At 35.5% G+C, this 20,527-nt stretch overlaps 3 protein-coding genes across 11 annotated transcripts; all 3 read left to right on the forward strand.

Annotated features, from left to right (window-relative positions):
• Positions 1-324: 324 nt before the first annotated feature.
• Positions 325-4,560, forward strand: BRD4 (bromodomain 4). Of its 2 annotated transcripts, XM_086662302.1 has the most exons (6): positions 325-423; positions 470-1,029; positions 1,582-1,631; positions 2,259-2,336; positions 3,040-3,667; positions 3,878-4,560. In XM_086662302.1, the coding sequence occupies exons 2-6, from the start codon at positions 883-885 to the stop codon at positions 4,418-4,420; spliced, it is 1,446 nt and encodes a 481-aa protein (XP_086518428.1). In that variant the 5' UTR covers positions 325-423; positions 470-882; the 3' UTR covers positions 4,421-4,560. The 2 variants fall into 2 exon arrangements, with proteins under 2 accessions (XP_086518428.1, XP_086518427.1); XM_086662301.1 differs by having other exon boundaries at positions 325-1,029.
• A 3,178-nt stretch (positions 4,561-7,738) lies between these two features.
• LOC147560212 (uncharacterized) lies at positions 7,739-13,795 on the forward strand. Of its 6 annotated transcripts, none has more exons than XM_086662307.1 (17): positions 7,739-7,980; positions 8,121-8,194; positions 9,047-9,139; positions 9,294-9,401; positions 9,746-9,781; positions 9,979-10,089; positions 10,320-10,403; positions 10,472-10,593; positions 10,738-10,839; positions 11,077-11,193; positions 11,289-11,354; positions 11,552-11,618; positions 11,877-11,930; positions 12,134-12,220; positions 12,941-12,973; positions 13,182-13,217; positions 13,517-13,795. In XM_086662307.1, the coding sequence occupies exons 3-17, from the start codon at positions 9,074-9,076 to the stop codon at positions 13,640-13,642; spliced, it is 1,215 nt and encodes a 404-aa protein (XP_086518433.1). In that variant the 5' UTR covers positions 7,739-7,980; positions 8,121-8,194; positions 9,047-9,073; the 3' UTR covers positions 13,643-13,795. The 6 variants fall into 6 exon arrangements, with proteins under 6 accessions (XP_086518433.1, XP_086518431.1, XP_086518435.1 ...); XM_086662305.1 differs by having other exon boundaries at positions 7,758-8,006; XM_086662306.1 differs by having other exon boundaries at positions 7,806-8,006; positions 8,121-8,185.
• Positions 13,796-14,888: 1,093 nt separating this feature from the next.
• LOC147560213 (secretory carrier-associated membrane protein 1-like) lies at positions 14,889-20,462 on the forward strand. 3 transcript variants are annotated; one of them, XM_086662313.1, is made up of 13 exons: positions 14,889-15,287; positions 16,314-16,379; positions 16,607-16,723; positions 16,803-16,865; positions 17,029-17,062; positions 17,147-17,269; positions 18,186-18,248; positions 18,394-18,487; positions 19,034-19,079; positions 19,180-19,247; positions 19,560-19,608; positions 19,811-19,876; positions 20,027-20,462. In XM_086662313.1, exons 1-13 carry the CDS (start codon positions 15,231-15,233, stop codon positions 20,111-20,113), a joined length of 933 nt encoding a protein of 310 aa, XP_086518439.1. In that variant the 5' UTR covers positions 14,889-15,230; the 3' UTR covers positions 20,114-20,462. The 3 variants fall into 3 exon arrangements, with proteins under 3 accessions (XP_086518439.1, XP_086518440.1, XP_086518441.1); XM_086662314.1 differs by lacking the exon at positions 16,314-16,379 and having other exon boundaries at positions 14,896-15,287; XM_086662315.1 differs by lacking the exons at positions 16,314-16,379; positions 19,560-19,608; positions 19,811-19,876; positions 20,027-20,462 and having other exon boundaries at positions 15,069-15,287; positions 19,180-19,251.
• Positions 20,463-20,527: the final 65 nt, after the last annotated feature.

The raw sequence follows: 20,527 nt of genomic DNA on the forward strand, positions 1-20,527 counted from the left end.
ATTCAAACAATTATTTTTCTCTTTCCCACCAATTTTTCACACTCAAATTACACCACATCTCTATGTAATAATCTAAAAAGTTACGAATCGACGGTCCAAAGTTGGAAGCATACGGTAGGAGAAAAGTTAGGAAGCAAAACGTTTGCGCGAAAAATTCAAAACTCAATTCCACGTGTCACTCATCTATTGGTTTTGCCAATCTAGCACCAATCCTTACATGGACTCGACTATTTGTTGGCAGAATTGTAATTATATAGCCCAAACCGGGGTAAATTTATAACCAGAGGTTTGAGCCTTAAAATAAGAACTTTTCTTTTTTGAGAAGTTCATCAAATTTATATTTCAACACCAACAAATTTCTCTCTCTCTCTCTCCCTCATCAATCTCCCTCCACCTCTCTCTCTCTCTCATCTTCTCTCTCTAGTTTCTCTCTCTAGTTTTTTTCTCTCTCTAGTTTTTCTCTCTCTAGTTTTTCTCTCTCTCTCTCTCTCTCTGGGATTCTCTTCTCCATTATTTGCTACCTTCTTTATTTGATTCTACCAAAACCCATATCAACCCAACTTTCTTTCTTATACAATATAAAAAAAGCAAGGTCACCTTAAAACCACCTTTCCCAAAAACAAAACCACTTTCCCCTCTTTCCAAAAAACCACCCAATCCAAAATCCAAATCCATCAATTCTTTCAAATAACCATTTATCCTTTCATAAATCTTCAAACAACCCTAATCTTCTTTTTTTTCTTTTCTTCATCGTACAAAACAAAAACAAAAAACGAGAATGGTTTTGATTGGATGTAGAGAGAGAAAATATTAGAAAAATTTGGGGTAATGAATGAATGAATGAAAACCCTTGTTATTTACTGAGAGAGAGAATCATATAAGATGACGGAAACGGTTATGATGACTTGGGGAACTTGGGAGGAGCTCCTCCTTGGTGGGGCTGTGCTCCGTCATGGAACCCTAGCTTGGGATGCCGTCGCTTCGGAACTCCGATCCAGAACCCTTTATCCCTTTTGCTTCACCGCCGAGGTTCATTTTCTCGTCAAAATATCATTTCTCTTTTTTTTTTCTCATTATAATTTCATAATAATACTATTACTATTATTATTTTTATTTATTATTTTTTTCATATTTCTCAGAAGATTTTCAGCTTTATTTCTAACCGCGAAGGAAAAATAATGAAAGAAGGAAAACCCTAATTTTTTTTATTTCTCGGATGAACAGAATTTGTTGATTAATTAGTTTTTTTGTACGGATAAAAGAAAATAATTTAATATGAGGAATAAAATTTTTTCAAAAGCAAAGGAGGTAGAAAATTCTAGGTTTTCGAAAAAGACGAAAATGGCCTTCGACTATCAAATAAATTACATATTTGCACGTCCTGGGTTTTGCCTATCTACGCGGAAAAGCAGAAACGCTATGTCCGTACGAATAATAAAACAGATTTCAGTGGTACTTAATCTTAATATTTAAAGAATTAAAGGACCTTTCTGAAATAATGGGAAATATTGTACTTATTTATATTTATTAATAATATATTTTTCTATTTTGAATATTCAATTTGACTACGAATTGGTGTAGGTTTGTAAGGCAAAATATGAGGATTTGCGGGCCCGTTACGCCGGATCCAAGTGAGTTTTTCTTTTAGTTTTGGGCCAATGTTGGGCTGTTTTATCTTTAGGCTATGGAGTAAACTTAATATTGGGCCAACGGGCCTATATGATAGGACAATATCAATAACACCACTTTCTCTGCAGGGGAATGTAAATGGGCGGGCCATTGACTCATTGAGGGCCAGCCACGTCAGTTTTGGGTTTTGGTCGGCCCTTTTGTTTTTGGACCATTTAATATTCTTCTTTTTTTCATTGTTTTAGTTTTATTGGAGTAATATTTTAGGTGGGCTTTCTATTTTTGGGGATTATATTTAGTTCTCTATTTTTAATCAACAAATTTATTTTTCAAATTAATAAAATAAGTTAAAAAAGACAAATCAGTTTTGGATATTTAGGATTTGACCATACACGTGTCCACTTTATATTAGAAAATACCAAAACTTTTAATTTTGGGTGGGTTCTTGTGGGTGGGGTGCCCTTTACCAACTTCCTTTTATTCACTACTCTCTTCCAGGTGTAGGAAAAAGTACATACCTAGATGTTCCGTTACATAATCTGTAATTTTTTGGCTGTTTTTTAGTTGTCAAAAATTCACCAGTCATTCATTATTAACAGAAGTTGTCTGTTTTTCTTTGATGAATTCAGTGAATGGTTTGAAGAGCTCCGTAAAGAACGAGTTTCTGAGTTAAAGCGCGAGTTGGAGAAATCTCAAGACTCAATTGGGTACGATCTTTTTTTAGTTCCACCGAGGAAAACCAGAACCAATTTGTTTGGTTCAATTGAAGCACCTTTTGCTTACTTAGTGTCAATCATGCTGGCCCTTTAACTGGGCCTAGACTTACATAGCAAGGCCGAACCAACAGATTCGGCATAGCAGGCCGGTGTGGGCTGGTCCAGGTAGCAGACCTGTCTGGCCCGTCTTAAGGTGGGTCAGGCTAGCCCCCTTTGTTAGGTGGTGATCGGGCTGTGCAAGGTTCCCCTTAGTAGGGTGTGGACCAGGTCGAGCCCCCGCAGGTCGGTAGGTTCGCCTTAGGAGGGTGTGTACCAGCTCGAGCGGCCGTATGTGTGTGTGGACCAGCGGTCCGCTTATGTGAGTGGGAACTCGGTCCCCCCTAGGTATGGACTGGGTAATATTTCCCTTGGGACAGTGTGCCAGGTCCCTGGTTCACTTAGATCGGTGAAAACTCGGTCGGCCACCTTAGGCAGGTGTGTGTAGAGGGCCCAGTATGGTTCCCCACACAAGGGCAGTGACCAGGCCCCATTAGCTGGGCGGGGACTGGGCCAGGTTCCTTTAGGTATTAGACTGAGCTGAAACTGTCCCGACTGGTGGGAACTGGGCCTGTTTTGGACCAGTTGATACGACTACTTTTGCTATACAACTGTCAACAAGACTGATTTTCACCTCTCTATTTTAACAAAATTTCAGGTCTCTTGAAACAAAGCTAGAGATACTCAAAGCTGAAAAGGGGGAAGAAGATATTGAAAACGATGAAGACATCAAGTATAATTCAAGTCGAACTGAATCACCACCTAATTATGAAGACAGAATTGGATTTTCCGGCAAAGAAACATCAAATTCTAAAGATGGGTTATCCGCGGGTAGTTTCACTGAAGAAACTAGAACAAATTGGTCACCAGAATGTCAAATTCCGACTAATGTGTCAACTGAAGAAATTGCAATAAAGAATGAAGATGATGGTGACGACGAAAGAGAAAGTAAAATTAAGAAAGTTGAAATTGTTGGTGATGGTTGTGATGGTGGGCTTCTTCGACTTAGTAGCTTGAGAAGGAGAAGAGGGAAAAGAAAGAGAAAAGATTGTAGTAATCACAGTAATAATAATAAAGAAACAAGTTTTGAGAGTAGAGCTGAAGTTCTAATGGCGGTTGACGATCAAGATGGTGGTAGTGGTGGTTTTGATCAGAGTACTAAATCATCTGAAAAGGTTGTTCTGAGTGATCTAGGGAAGGAAGACAATGTGGGTCTGATGAAGATCTTCGGGTCTATAATGGAGGATGAAAATGCATCTGTTTTTCGATCTCGCCTTGATAGTCAGGTATATCTTCCTTACTGTGTTTTCTTTAAGTTAGATCTGAAATCTGATTCGAGATATGAATTGACTCGAGTTGAATCCGAATTCTAATTGACAGTCTGAATTAACTCGAATAGTATCACAATTCTAAAAAAAAACTGATTTGACACGAGTTTGATTTAAAAATGTTTGTTTTGGTCTGATGCTAATTGTTTGGATGTCTCTTGTAAACAGAAGAGAGCAAGATATAGGAAAACGATAAAACGTCACGTCGATTTCAACAACATAAGATTGAGAATCAACAATGGTTCAATTACATCGAGAAATGAACTATACAGAGATCTGCTTTTGTTATCCAACAATGCTCTGATTTATTATCCAAAGGATTCACATGAGTATGCATCAGCTCTTCGTATAAGAGATCTCACCAACAAAAAATTCCGACAAGTTGAAAGAATTCGCGGTGATGAAAGTGGTGGTTCAGGTGGTGGCGGTGATGCTGTTTCCGGAGATGAACTACCGTTATGCAACCTTGTTGTGAAACCAAGAAGTGTACGTCCTCCGAATCATAAAGTAGGTAGAAAAACTCTAGAGAATAATTCCTGTGAGGAAATCTCAGTGGCAGCGGTCGTGGCAGCGGCAGCACGACCGGAGGAGGTGGTGTTGAAGAAGGGAATGGGTAGAACAGGGAAGGGTGGAAGAGGGAATGGTGTGAAAAGAAGTGAGACTATGGGGAGGGGAGGTGGAGGAAGAAAGAGAGGAGGTAGAAAAAGATGATTAAAATGTAAAAAAGTTGAAACCATGGGGGTTTAGGGTTTATGATTTTTTGGTAAATTTAGCTAAAAATGTTAGCTCTGTTTTTGTAGAGTTTTATAGGTCTGAAACTTCATATAATGTTACATACTTGGACTACAAAATCTTGACTTTCTATCTCTGTTATATATACGTAATTTTGTTTCCAGAGAACTTAGTGGGATATCACGTAAAACGACTTGGAGAGATCAAATTGTACCTTTCCTAATCACTTTGTAACACAATAGACGACACTTTGTGCACACCAATGGGCAGCTTATGCCTAATACTGAGTTCTTATACTTGGTGAAAGGCGAGGACGTATACTCCTTGCAAGTCTTACACTATTCTCTATGGTAAACTTACACCCTTGGAAGTTTATCGGTGTTCGTAAACTTACACCCTTCTCTTGGTAACGCTTGGAAGTGTATCGGTGCTCATAAACTTACACCATTCTCTATGGCAACGCTAAGAAGTCTATCGATGTTCATAAACTTATACCATTTTCTATGGTAACTCTTAGAAGTCTATGGATGTTCATAATCTTACACCATTCTCTATGGCAACGCTAAGAAGTCTATATCGGTGCTCATAAAGTTATGCCATTCTTCGTGGTAAAAATGCTCATAAATTCACACCATTCTCTATGGTAAAGATGCTCATAAATTTACACCATTCTCTACAGTAACGTTTGGATGTATATTGGTGATCATAAACTTGCACCAACCATCTCTCGGTAACTGATCCTAGAGTTGCGAAATACTATAGGCAGACGGTGATGAAATATATAGTCCTGAGTTGTCTATATAATTTTTGCACATAGGCATCTATTCTAAATCCATCATAAATTGTACGTTTCTTCCTATTTGATTAATTTTGTACTCCCTTTATTTTATTGTTTGAACAGGTTGAAAATATCTAAGAACTCAGTTGTTTTTTAAAATAATGTAAAACGCGTATGTTGCCTTTGCACGAAAGAAATTGAGTTCACACAATCAACATTGAGACAAATCACATTTAGACAATAAAAAAGCAAACATCACATGACTATAGCACATTACTATAAGCCTTACTCTACAAAAAGAGTACTATACCAACCCTAACACCACCTAATTAAGATTGACTCCTAACTCAATTAAGTTGCTTTAGAACACATCAAAAGACACATAAATTATAGTGTCGGTGGGAGGTGAGGTGACATTCTAACTTAGGCGTCACCTATAGGATCCAAACCAAACCCTAGTCTTTAGTTCCACTTTTAAGCATTAAAAACACACACTTTCATGTATATGTTCATAGGAAGGCTCACTCCCTATTTAATTCTTCCTTGGGGAAACTTCATTTTCTTGGGTTAGCAACCCTTTTTGAAGTGTTGCTAATTAATTCTCAAATTTAAGACTAAAAAACAGCCCCCATGTGTGTGCTCCAAACCCATATAAAAGCTCACTAATTGATTTGTAGGTCATGCCCAATTGCCCACGTTAGTTACATGGATTTTGGGAAGTTTGGTGAGTTCGTTTAAGACGAAGATGCAACCTAATTTTATGGTATAATATTCTCAATCTCCTAAAACTCTATTTGTGGTACTTCATCATATTCATTGTTGCTTATTAGGAAGTGGTTCAACTTAATTCGTCTGTCTAAACTCTAAAGTAGCTGTCTCTATAGATAATTGTTGTGGCATTGGACTTGAAAAAATGACTCATCAGATGATGTTATGTCAAATTGTGTGGGGTTAAAGCAAATTATATCACCGTTCGTATAAATAGTTTAAAGCCTTAACGCCAAAATGTTTATTTTCTGACTACTTGACTAGTTCATCTGTATATCGAACTCAGATACAAACTAGTCTGTCAACAAAAAAATAAAAATACACACTAATCAAATCTACACAAAAAGAAAGAAAAAAAACACAACTTTAGGTCACACTAATTTGTTGAACCATAGACCACAAGTATATGTAAAATTTGCTCCTGACACTTCATTAAATTCAACAATTTATTTATTGCCGCGACGTTTGAGGGTCTCGAAGAAATAATAATAAAATCAGTGGTACATTAGTTATATATTTTAAACTGGAGATGATTCTTCGTGTTTGAAAAAGGAAACTTCTAGATTTGGCTAAATTCATCTTTAATCCCAATGTATGTCCAAGTTCTTTTAATTAATTACTAAGATAATAAGAGGGAATCTGTTGTACTCTAGTTTACTAAATAAATTTTGAAAAATCATTTTTGAATGTTTTCATTTTCACAAAGAGATAAATGCAGATTGAGCAATTGTTTGCCACGTATTAAGCATCGGGAGAACTTCTAGTCCTTCAATTGTTTTGACCTCAAATTATTAGGAATTCGTGAAATCGTGATGCCTCTTTTGATGTTGTTTTCTATTTCGATATAATCTAGTTGTTAGTACAAATTTAATAAAATAAATATCTTTGTGATTTTGAAGGACAAATTTTATACAAGAACTTGATAAAATAAGTATTTTTTTAATATTTAATTAAATTGAACAATCTTTTGGGTTGTTGACCAACTTTGGAACCTTAACCTACCCAAACTTGAATCCCTTTCCACTGAATTATATATTACAATTGTTTACTCTTTTGACCATCTTAACACATGGTTTATGCATAATACAAAATGTCATTTCTATTAGCAAAATGGTTCTATTATTTGTCATGAAAACAAAAAGAGAATGACTAATTTTAGTTTAAAGAACAAATTAGAAGAAAAAACAAGGATGGTGCAGCAAGAAAATCGTGATGGAGGACAGTGGTGGAAGATGAAAATTAGGTGACAAATGACAACCTACAAAATTTTCCTGGCCAAAGAAAAATACCCTTTTATGTACATTAATCTTCTTAGTGTGCCCCAAGAGCTTCTACCTTTCCAAACACTTGGAGAAAAAAAAATGAAATGGAATAGTAAGATATTTGAGACAAATACTAATTGAGTTAGTTAGGATATCATCAAATATATCTTTGCCATGTGTACATTGATGTTATTTGTTACTAACTCTAGGTAGATGGCCGATATATACACTTTAACGGATTCACCACCGACTATTCTTTCAAATCCAAATCTTCAAAATTAACACGTGTACGGTTTAAAATGCAGGATCAAAGACGCCTAAATAAGCAATTAAAAATTAATTAATTAGTCTAAACGAATTGATTACGGAAACACAATGGGGTTAATTAAGCGAAAGATTGTCTTTCTCGATTAATGGTTTAAAATTAACAAATAAAAAGAAAAAACCGTCGGCAAAACGGTAAATATGCAATTTTTTCCGATAAAACGTGGCGCTTCAAATCTTACGTGTTTCAATTTCTCTTCCACTTTTCCCTCTTTCCTTCCAAAACTCTTTTGTTTTCTTCCCGATTTCTTCTCTCTCTCTCTCTCTAAAACACTTTCTCTCTCTAAAACTCTAAAAATCTTTCTGGTTTTTGATTGATCAAAATGCTTGATTACAGCTGAAAGATTGATTCACAAGCTGATGATATCGTAGCATTTTTCACGGCGGATTTGATTCTCGAAGTTTTGGTACTTTCCTAATCAGATTGTTTTAAGTAAGTAAAGTTTGTTAATTAAGAAAGTGATTTATTTCATTTGATTGATTATCTTGTTTTAGTTTTAGTGAACGGTGAAGAATCGTAATATTATTATTATTATTATTATTATAGTGAGAAGAAGAATCGTAGATCGTGTTTGATTTGATTGAGACGGAGGAACAGAGAGAGGAGTTTTGGTAATTCCTGTAAGTTTACGTTGTTGAATCGTTTAATATATTCCTTTTTTTCTTTTTGAAATCTGAAATGAAAGTATTGGAAGTTGTTCTTTAGTTAGCTAAAATGGAAGAATGTTTGATACTCTGATTTTGTTTCGGATGAACTCAAAAAACTGATTTTGATCGATCAACTTATATGAAGTTAACGATTCTTGTTGATTTCAACTTGGAACTAGGTATTCTGAAATCTACTTTAAGCTGTCTGTAATATTTCATTAGTAGAAATGGGAGAAACAGGAAACAGACATCAGGGTAGTTGGTTTAGGGCCACATTCTTTTCCTTGTAAGTTAGGGAAACTCCTAATTTTGTATCTAGTATTCTGGGGTTTCCTGGGTTTTGTGTTCTAAACTTAGTTGCATTTGTCTTCTAGGGTAAGGTTGAGAAGATATTTTCTGACCGTTTGTTTTATTTGATAAGTTTCTCATGAACTTATGAGTTATAGGTCCCCCTCAATTTTTGAATTGTTTCGAATTTTGACTTTGCTGCTACCCGTGTATTCATTCATTCATTCATCATCAATGAAACATTTTGTGCATTTTGTTCTTTTCTTATTTTCCTTTTCACTAGGAGGGGTTTCTGTGCAACACTTTTGTTTCTCTTCTCATATGCATAATGTGTGTCTCGTTCAAGCGAAGTTTTACGTTTTTTGGGATTTTGAGAATGAGATCAAAATTCTAAACTGGGTTTTCCCCTTTCCTAGTTATGGTTTAATTTCCCCTCGAGCAGAACAATCTGATTGCTAGTCCTCTTTACATCTTTTCTCAGTTTTTAATTAGTCTGAGATGAAGTTTGCTCACTGCTTTCTTATGTGCTAATTTCAGTATGTTATGAGATAAAGTAAAGTCTAGATGTCTATGACGGCTTCAAAGTCGTGGAGATGGCTGTCGAAAAGCAGGAATATAGTTCTTGAAAGGGTAAGATCATTGTTCTTTAGTGTTAGATTTTTTTTGTCATGGTAATTTATGTACAATTACACTTGGGTGGTCAAACTAGCAAGATTAGGTTGTTTATTTATACTACATTAAATCTTACGATCGAATTTCTACCATTTGTAACTGTAAATGGCAGGGAGCATATGGATCCAAGATGAAACCGATGCCATTTATGGGAATTTTATTTAGTACAATGCTCTTCATTGTCTACAGAACCACAAATTATCAACATCAGCATACAGAGGTATATGAATAATTTTTTAATTTTCTAATTTCAGGTATGTTATAATTGGTGGTACATTAGCAGTTGTCACACCATTACCCAGTTGTACTTGAAGAAAATCTTCTAGTAGAATGATAGTAAAGCGACCTAGAAGGAAACCGGTGTGCTTTTTGATATGGTTACGAATAAACCCGTATTTTGTGTAACTCACCATGAAACTAGACTTTCTAGTTTTTACCAAGCAGCAGTCTTCGAAATTTCCTAATTATTCAACACTCGGTCCTGTGGAGTGCTATATAATTTCACATGCTTCTGCAGTTCTGTATTATGGAATATCTGCTAATATGTTTTTTCGAATTTGTCAGTTGGAGGCTAGGTTGCATCCCTTTGACACAGAAAAGGTAAATGCCCATTTGCTCCACTGCTTTTACGGTTATCTTCGTTGTTTGACCTAGTTACTATATGTTTTAGTTTGAGAATTTAAAAATCTTTTCTTCAAGTTCTGTGGTTGGATTGTTGGAAATCCTTTTTTAAGTACAATGTTATCTCAAATATACATAGTGTTGCTTACTCAAGAATTTATGCTGTTTTCATATAGGAATCACCTGATGCTTCTGGTAAAGTGAACTATTTACCCCGTGGGATAGTTCAAGCGAGGTCAGATTTGGAACTGAGACCTTTACGGCTGACTAGTAGGTCAAGTTTAACGGTTAGATTCTCAATCCCAGAAATAATATGATCTTGCACTTATGTAGCTACTTATTTTTGTTTTCCTTTGTGTAATTGACTTGGGGCGAATCAGTTTCATGTCTATCATGCATATTGACTAAGGCAGGGTTAGGCTCCTATTTTGTCTATCGGGGTTGATATATGATTACAAGTTATTTATATGTTGCTATAGTCTATTACTGATGTGATTATTTAATTCTATTTTTCTAGGATGATCTTCCTAGCAACCGGAGCCTACTTGCAATCCCTGTTGGTATTAAGCAAAAGGCAAATGTCGATAAAATTGTTCAAAAGGTAATATGTTATACTGTGTATATTTTGGGTGATTTGGAAAACTGTTCACCTAATCTTTGGAAGTTCAGTTTCTTCGTACAGAGAATTTCACTGTTATGCTCTTCCACTACGACTCCAATGTTGATGGATGGATGGATCTGGAGTGGAGTCATAAAGCTATACATGCAGTTGCTGAGAACCAAACAAAATGGTAACCACCCAATAAGATATCCCCACCATTTGTAAAATACTGCTTTTTTTCTGTATAAGTAGGTTTTATGAAGGAAGATTTGTGTTTATTCAACAGTCAAGAAGAGATTCGATGACCCAATGTTGCATTTTTATCCTGTTTTAGGTGGTTCGCAAAGCGTTTTCTGCATCCACATGTTGTATCTAAATATGATTACATTTTCATCTGGGATGAAGATCTGGGAGTAGAGAATTTCCATCCAGGAAGGTACATATACTAATAATACTCTAAACTTGTGATATCTCTTTAGTACTTTAGGCTCTTGAAAGTTGGGGCAATCAATACCTAGGTTTTCTAAGGCCACTGAGGTCTAGTGAATATTAAATTCAATTAGTGTGCATACAATTTGATCTTCTAGAGGTAGGAGTGGTTTTTAGACTTGAGGGAGGATAATCTTATTTAGTAGGGGGTGTAGTTTTGTTCTTGATAAGATTTTCATTGCAGATACTTGAAAATTATGAAATCAGAAGGTCTCGAAATATCTCAGCCAGCTTTGGACTCAAGTTCATTGGATATACATCACAGAATAACAATCCGTAAAAAATCAAAGAAGGTTCACAGGTTTAAAAACTGCACACTCTTGATTAAATGAATGCTATAATCTTTTGTATCACAAGAATTCTCGTACTAATAAGTATTTAAATTGATTTAAATAGACGGATCTATGAAAAGAGAGGAAGTACGAGGTGTTCAGATACTAGTCTGGGACCACCTTGCACTGGGTAAGTTTTTCAATCATACGATTCTCCAAGTTTTCTTCTAAACTTCTCTAGATGATTCTGAATATAATTCTACTGGGAAACAATTCCAAGTATTCTTTTCAAATCTTGTGAAGTAGAGTGCGTCGACCTACTACATATCAAATTTTCACTCCAGTATTTTAAATCTAACACTTTCTAATTTTTCGGCCCTGTCATAGATGGGTGGAGGGAATGGCCCCAGTATTTTCAAGGTCTGCTTGGTATTGTGCTTGGCATCTCATCCAGGTAAGCTTGTTTGGTCCATTCAGGTCTTTTAGCTTCACAAAATTCAAATGAATAGTAATCATATTTAACAGACATAATATATGCTTAGAAGTTCCAACTCAATGATCCTTTTTATTCGTTCCCGCCATTCTTCGGTCATCTAATTATCAACACGTACAATTTAAGTTCTAGACTTCTCTTCCATATCTTAGAACCGTACGACTTCTCTTTGTTTTTTGAGTTTGACGGTGTATTTATATTTTTCTTGAATTTGGGCAGAACGATCTTGTTCATGGATGGGGGATGGATATGAAACTTGGGTATTGTGCTCAGGTAAGATGCAGATCTCTGTATTTGTTTGAAATAAGCATTGGGAAGTCCTTTTATTTGTTTGAACTTTGACATAAACATGAGAAGTCTTTTTATCCCATTTTGTTTCATGTTCAATATGACCTACTGTTTTCTTATGCTTTTCTTTCTGTTTGGTAGAAACATTTAGAAGCAGACAGAAACTAATTTAGACATTGGTTCTGTAGGGCGATCGGACGAAGAAGGTCGGAATAATTGATAGTGAATACATTGTCCATCAGGGTGTACAAACTCTGGGTGGACCTTCTACAAAGGTAATTACGTTTGGTTTTTTACTTCAACGACATTATAGTCATTGCAGAATCTAATAAGTATAGTTAATAGTTTAGAGTCTTTAGACAAGTAAGGGAAATTGGCCGAAACTACTTGGAACATTTTTTTTGTCACGAAGGATCCATATAGTTTAGATGTAGTGTGCCGCAGGGTTCCACGGAAACGCTCAGTTTGCATGGGGAGCCAAAGCCTAATTTTCCCGACCTGTCCTTCTAACCAAGACCGTTAGGAAATGAATCTCGTGCCAGTTGAACTGTGATATAGTTCAAGCCCTATTACATGGTCCTAGAACCTCCGAACCCCAAGTAGAGTCAGTACTTCATGGTTAGAGTTGGTTGTTACCAACTAGAGTTCAACATCAAGTTGATACATGCAAGTGCTATAATAACAACATAGAATACGGTCTTTCGTATGTCAATCGTGCATTGGTTTTGATGATCGGCGGCAACCTGGTCTTGTTCAGTTGTTTGGAAATAATCACTTTCTTTCTTGGGTGGTTGACTCCTTCAGTGAACCGATTTAGGTGTTGTTCATTTTCTTTTTCTCATTGTCTAAATTGGACTGGTTTGGATTTAACTGTCTGACTCAACCATGCCTAAAATCTGCTCCAATCAGCCACTCGGTTGAGTCAGACCTCACGAGTCAGTCGAAACAATCATTGAATTTTATTATCTAATGTCTCTCTATTACTTTTTCTGCAGGTTTCGAAAGATCCTCGTGAAGAATCTCTACAGGTATAGGTTCAATTAATCTCTAGTATCGAAAATGCTTTTGGATCCCATCTCTCTCTCTCTCTCATATATATATATATATATATATATATATATATATATAAATATATATATTCGTACATTCTTTCTTAGTTAAGCAACTGCAATTGTCTTTGATGAGCTTGAAAACCATGCTCTCTTTTTCTTATCTAATTTTTCGGTTGAACTTCAGAGACGGAGAGTTCCAGCATTTGATGGTCGGACTGAGGTAAGAATCTAGACTGCTGATTACTATTACTGATAATTCTGTGATCATATTGGTATAGTTCTTAGGTTCATATTTAGGTGGTGTTTTATCCTTCTCATTAATTGAATCTGCTGTCCGAATCTGACTCGTCTGACTTAAATCCGTTAAGATGAGTCAGACAAAGACGATTATCATTCTGATATCTGACTCGATTCAATTGAGACCTCTAGTCAAATTCATATCTGAGAGAAGAAAAACAAACACTAGTCTCCTAGTAGTTAGTTATAGTAATACTCATATTTTGAAATGAATATATGCAGATAAGAAGACAATCAACATTAGAGCTAGAGATATTTAAAAAACGATGGGAACGAGCTGCTAAAGAAGATAAAGATTGGGTTGATCCATATCAACAAATAAGAAATCGCGACAGCCATAGACATTGACCTAACCTTTACACGAAAAATTTAGTAAGAGTTTTGGGTCCCTCTGTTCCACGTCTTTTTCTTTGTCTATACACTACCTTTCGTAATTAATTTGATTCATTGTAATGTAGTTTTCGTTCTTATTTCTTTTAGTAATTACATAATTTTGTTTCACTTTCCTTCTTTCGAGTGTTGGATGGATTTCGAACTATTTGAATTTGATTAAGCATAGGTATGGTGAGAGAAATTGGACATACAGCCTAGAGGAAGGCAGAAAAACAGTTGTGTTTTTGTGAAGGACAACAATATTTTAGAGATTCGAATAGCGAAGTGAAACTGTCCATCTTATTCGTACCGAGTCATGTGGCTTCAATCATACCATACAGTCGGAGCAAGTAGTATTGGAATAAAACAGATCGTGTTCTCTTTTATGGCTTCGGGAAATTAATTTGAAGCCCAAATCTTGCAAAAAATGTCACTTTACCTCAAAAACTTGTTGGCCATGATTCTTTCAGTAAAATAAATCCCCTTCCCCACTATATTGTCAAGCTCCAGGACTTTGAAATCTCACATTATGTCCATTTCCCATTCTTATAATGTACACAAAGTAAATTTCAATTAGTACATATACAAGTCTTTTTTTTTTAGTTGAACTAGTACATATACAAGTCTAAAAGTAAACTATTAATACAAATACAACCAAATTACAATAGTCATGTATCACGTGTTTAAAGGGTGTTGTTAATTCGAAAATTTCTTGTGACCTTTGCTAAATCGACATTTATTATAATAAAACAAGTCAGTATAACGAAAATTTCTTGTGACCTTTGCTAAATCGACATTTATTATAATAAAACAAGTCAGTCGGTTATACGAAGGATAACTCTGAACGTCCATTTGTATTAGGAGTTTGAAAGAGATCACATTCAAGAGACGATATAAAATCCTTTACTGTTCTCTGTCACGATCTTTTGAAAATGTGGCGCATCTTCCGAAAATGTGGCGCTAGCCAAAAGACATCGTCGCGTTCCTCCACGATTATGCAGAAACTTTTTTTTTTTGTTGAATCGATTATGTAGAGACCTTGTTAATTAAAAGATAAAAGCTCGTTGTGCATCAAATTTCCTCGCAAGTAATCTCTGCCTGAACCGCGAAATTGAGGGAGATAGTGGACGAACAAATTTGAAGTCGTTGGATCTCTTTCACTTACCGCGTAATCTCAAGATAGACGTCTATAAGTAACCCTTACCGGCGGGCACTGTTTCCCGCTATTTGCAATACCTTATGGTGTTTCGCTCCCAAAAGAGTCGGATTCCTCGGATTTGCGGGACCATTAATTTTATGATAATGGCTTCGAGATTCGTAATGGTGAAAATCCAACGGCTGTAAATACAACATAAACAAAGCACTTTATTAATGAAAAAACAAATTTGTACATTCCAAAGTGTTACCTGACAAAATAAAACAAATCCTTTCTTCTCCCCCCATCTTCATCTCTCTCTCTCTCCTTTCTCTCTCTACTTTCTCTCTCTACTTTTCTTCACTTGCAAGGTTTAGTTCTTCTCTCAGATCTCTGGTGTTGATTCGTAGCATTAACGATTGTAGTATAATGGCTGGGCGTTACGATAGTAATCCTTTCGCAGAAGAAGAAGTTAATCCTTTTTCGGTGAGTTCTTCTTACTCTCATTTTCTAGTTCTAGATCTAGTTTTCTCAACACTAAAGAACCTAATTTCACTTCGAATTGAAACTTCAATTAAGTCAAAGTAGGTGACTAAGAGGAATTAGGTAAGAACACACCTAATTATTCGCTGTTTACGTATATTAGTTGATTTGCTTGATTTGTGATATTATGAACTGATTTATACTAAACTATGTGATCTTGTTCTACTTATTGTGTTAGTTTGTTAGATCTGAGTTATGTTTCTTGGTTGGATTGATAGTGGAAGACGATTAGGGTAAAATCTCAAGGTTTAGTTCTTTTTGGAGTTGATTTGAGTTATTAACTAGTATAATCTGTTTGATTCAATGCTTCAGATTTCAGTTAATGGGATCGGTTTTTGTTGAGATCTTTTGAATGCTTTACTGATGCCTTCATATTAGAAATTTGATTCTAATTGAACTTAGCATTCATTGTTGGAAGATCAGGAACAGCATTTTTCTGAAACGCTCTTAGTTATGTGACCTCGGTGTATGAGGTGGGTAGAATCCCTAATTATAGAATTTGAAAGAAAATTGATTTAGATAGTTTGAGCTTGTCTAGTGAAGATCAATGACATTGCCAATTAGCAGTTAAGGTCCTATTGCTTCTAACTAGATAAGGTTATGGCAGTACGAAATCGTCTGGAAAACACGACTTTACAGAAGGATGTGATTTTAACATCAGACGAACTAATTTTTCCATCTGTTTGCAGCCCAGTATTCTGAGTACCATGAAGACAATTAAAAACGTATTCCGTTTTTGTACATTACTACATTGTTGTTCGTTTTCTTTTATCAAGAGTTTCAGTACACATTTTGATTTTTCAAAATTTAGTTGATAACAATTATGTATTCATGTGTATAACTTTTGTGCTTTCTAGTTGATTAACTAACTCTTCTCTCGTCATGCGCCATGAATTATACTTTTGGGTTGATCAACATGTGGTTATTATTCTAAGAGTTGCATTTCCTTTTCTTCTTTCCTTTTGTAAGGATCCTGCTGTTAGGAGTAAAGGGCCAGGTCCATCAAACTTTGGTGGAGGATCATTTTATACAACTGTAAATTGATTTTTCTCTGTAACTTATCTGAAACTGAAAAGAAGCTATAATTGGTTTCAAGGATATGGGTTTCGCTACATGAAAACGTTCTTTTTAGTTCATTCTATTCTCTGCTTTACCTTTTGGAGATAGGTCTTCATAATTCGTATCTAGTCTAGTTAATTTAATTTAGTCTCATTTCTCATTGTAAGAAACTTAATTGTTACTACTGCCCATGACAATTCCAGAACCCAGGAAGTGTTGCAGCTGCCACAAATTCGAGGCTTTCACCTCTTGCTTCTGAACCTGTAGGTTACAACTATGATCGCGGTGCAACAGTTGATATTCCCCTTGAGTCAACAAAGGTATTTGAACATTGAATATTGATAGCGATTTAGCAAGAAGAACTTTCGGTTTCTCAAATGTACTTTTCTCCATTATTAGGATCTAAAAAAGAAGGAGAAGGAGCTTCAAGCTAAGGAGGCTGAATTGAAGAAAAGAGAGCAGGTACGTACTGTATAGAATTATAGATAATTTATTATATGGGTTTGGTCAAATCACTTTCTTACTCAATCATGGGCCGTCAATGGATCTCTTACTTTCTGTTGTTACTTTATTTTTTATGAGTAATTTTAAGTAAGCTGTGTTCAGTGCTGTCAATGGCATGCAGGATCTTAAAAGGAGGGAAGATGCAGCATCACAAGGTATGTATCAGATATTGAAAAAAGAATTTGCAGTACTGAAGCAGGTCATTGTATATCACTGAGCTCTTTCCGTTTGTTCTTCAGCTGGAATTGTTTTGGAGGAGAAAAACTGGCCGCCATTTTTCCCCATCATTCATCATGATATTGCAAATGAAATACCGATACATCTACAAAGGTTGCAATATGTCGCATTTACTACTATGTTAGGTATGCTACTTTATGTTACTAAAACATTGATGACCTATTAGTCCTTGTGCCTTCAAAACAAACATTTACTACTCTATAGAAAAGATAAGTTAGGGCACCCGTAACAGCCCGGTTATCAACCTTGTGCCTTCAACACAAGCATTTACTCATAATCTGGAACTTTACTTGTTGTCTGTATATATATATATATATATATATATATATATCATGTTTTTGTGATTCTATCATTGCAAGGAACGAATAATATTAATAGAAGAAAAGTAAATGTAGAAATCGTTTCACAAGACTATTTGCTAACATTCTTAATATACCTTAGCCGACTATTGTGGAAATATTTCGGCAAACATTTAATCTATAACAAATAAACTATGCAATTTTAGATACAAAACTTTATCTTGTGACAACTTAAGTTTTTCAATGGTGTGACATCAGGCAAGTTACGACAGACCAGAAATGCATTTTGTACCCAAGTAAATGGTTCTTGGCTACTACTACGTTCCCTTCGATCATTCATCAGAAGAAAGGGAACAGCAAAATATATTACTTCAGTAATTCATACAAAATTTCTTCTTCACATTACTTTTTTGAAGAGGGAGGACCATCCCCTTTGCCTCCAACCTTGTTTACTAATTCGTTAGTACGGGACTGGGGTTAAATTTGTGTTTTCGGAATTTAGGACGAACAACAAAATATATTACTTCAGTGATTCATACAAAATTACAGACTCAATCTGCTTTCGAGATAAGAGGGGACTCTTGGCTATTAAGGGTTTGTGTAATTGTGCTACTACTATTACAGTAATTGAATAGCTCTATCGAAGTTTCAAAAAAATAGCTCTATCACGGATAATTTCACCTCCTCCGTCTTGCAGTAGCTTTTATCGATAATCACTATGTTTACCTTTGATGTGGTGCAGGGCTAACAGCCTGTCTCCTATGGAACATTGTAGCAGTTACCACAGCCTGGATTAAGGGAGAAGGTTAGTTCGGATAGTTAAACCAAACTTGTACATGTATATATATTATATATATAAATCCCGCTTCTAGTGTATGTCAGTATCAGAGCTGGTCTTTGATTATAGTATATGTATAATGTGATCTTGATGTGCTCATATCTTGATGCAGGAGTAACAATCTGGTTCCTTGCTATCATATACTTTATTTCTGGTGTTCCAGGAGGGTACTTTTTATGGTATCGTCCTCTTTATCGTGCCATGAGGTAATTCTCTACTTCCCAAGTTGACGGCCTCCTCTATTTCTTCTTCGGTTAAAAATAAGGGTCAAGAAAAATTCTTTCCGGGGTAAAGAAAAACAAGAGATCGGGTCATTCATGAGATATGCTTGATCTAGCATGGAGAATTTATCCTTTCAAAGTGATATACACGGTTGATTTCTTTGATGGTGTTTCAGACAGATTAAGAGGCTGTTTTTGCAACATTATAAAGTTTTGAGTTCTCTCGTTTGGCATTTACTCCTTCCATGGCTATTATGGTTTTATGCATTATTATTTAAGTTCTTTCTCTTGTTTAAATTAAGAGAAATCCTGCATTAGCTGCTACTTTTTCGAGTCGTTTTGTACTGTTTTCTCCATGTACCTACCCAACTCATACGAGCATGCACCAAAACATATACTTATGTCCCGATTTTCTCTTGGTTTATGGTTTAACTCTTCCTTTTGTTGTCCATTAGATTTGTTCCTTTGTTATACCTCGTGCTTGTACTTGATTCATTGCATTATTTAATCATGCCTTGGCCTTTCTTCTAGGACTGAGAGTGCTCTTAAGTTTGGGTGGTTTTTCCTTGCTTACTTGGTAAATTCTTCTTCTTCTCTTATTATTCTTGTCCATAACTTTATCTTGTCATTAATTCATTACCATGATAAAAATCTATGTCCATCTTATTTCTCCACAGTTTCACATTGGTTTCTGCATCTTGGCTGCGGTAGCTCCTCCAATTGTTTTCAAAGGAAAATCTCTAACGTAAGATCCCTCTGTGACCTTAGATTACACATATGATTTGGATTTTAACCACTACACTAGTCAACTGTGTGCTGGGAATAAATAACCCACGACTAGTCAACTGTGCTGAAAATATTTTTGATGCTTCGGATTTTTTGCCTGCTAGTCCTTTTTATATGCTTAATGAGCTTTAGTATTCTAAAAGAAGTAAGCTAGTTTAAACTTTAAAATATTATAGCAGGAAATAAGAGCTTAAATTAGTCAAGTAAAGCAACAAATACTGCATACCCTGTTAATTATAAACGGTTAATAAAAGTTTATTTTGTGTAACAGAGGTATCTTAGCTGCTGTTGACGTCATGGGCGATCATGTTTTGGTTGGGGTAAGTTTGATGCTTTTCATATTTTCTTTATTTTCTTATACTTGCATGAACTGTCAATGCAATCGAACTGCCCTATTCTACCGATATGAACTCTATACTGATCCACCACTATACACGCAGTTGTCTTAGTACATAAACTCCATCGTTGCACTCTTATTTCTCAATTTTAAAAGTTTTCCTGATAACCATCTTCATCTTACAGATTTTCTACTTTATCGGATTTGGGTTATTCTGTCTTGAAACGGTTATCAGCATCTGGGTCATTCAGGTCTGTTTTCCTGTACCTCCATGTGCTTGCTTGTTTAGTCTGACCCATATAAGATAATTATCAGCTGATCAATGCAAGATAAACCCTATAGTGGTCAAATATGAAACTACAAATATTTTGTCATTCATGTGATGATTGTGATAAATGCAGCAAGTTTACATGTATTTCCGAGGCAGCGGGAAAGCTGCGGAGATGAAGAAAGCTGCAACAAGAGAAGCCATGAGAGCTGCATTTTAATGGCATTAAACCAACAAAGTGTTATATCACCATTCATCAACGAGATGGTACATGTCTTGCTCAGCTAGCGGATTCCTATAACTCAAATTTCGACAAAATCAATGTTCTTTCATTTTGATAGTTGCTCTGTTGTTTCATAGTGTATTATCGAAATCGACCATTCAACTTCGATAGTAAGAAAGGAAAAATAGTTGCAGGCAGACCTACTTAATTTTGATGTTTTCATTGTGTAGTGATAGTTGTGAAATTGGTTTGATTTGTACTTCGGTATGTAAAAGAACACTTTGGCCTTCCTTTTTCTCGGTGAAATTCATAAATTATATTTGAGTTGATTCCTTTCCATTCAAAATTCTAATTTTAGTCTCAAACTAACACGGTCCCATTAATCAACTTTAGAGTTAGTAATGTGTTGTA

Source organism: Eschscholzia californica, unplaced genomic scaffold (genome assembly GCF_041429995.1).
Source record: "Eschscholzia californica isolate CP2 unplaced genomic scaffold, dmEscCali1.0.p SCAF_2, whole genome shotgun sequence".
Classification (NCBI taxonomy): Eukaryota; Viridiplantae; Streptophyta; class Magnoliopsida; order Ranunculales; family Papaveraceae; genus Eschscholzia; species Eschscholzia californica.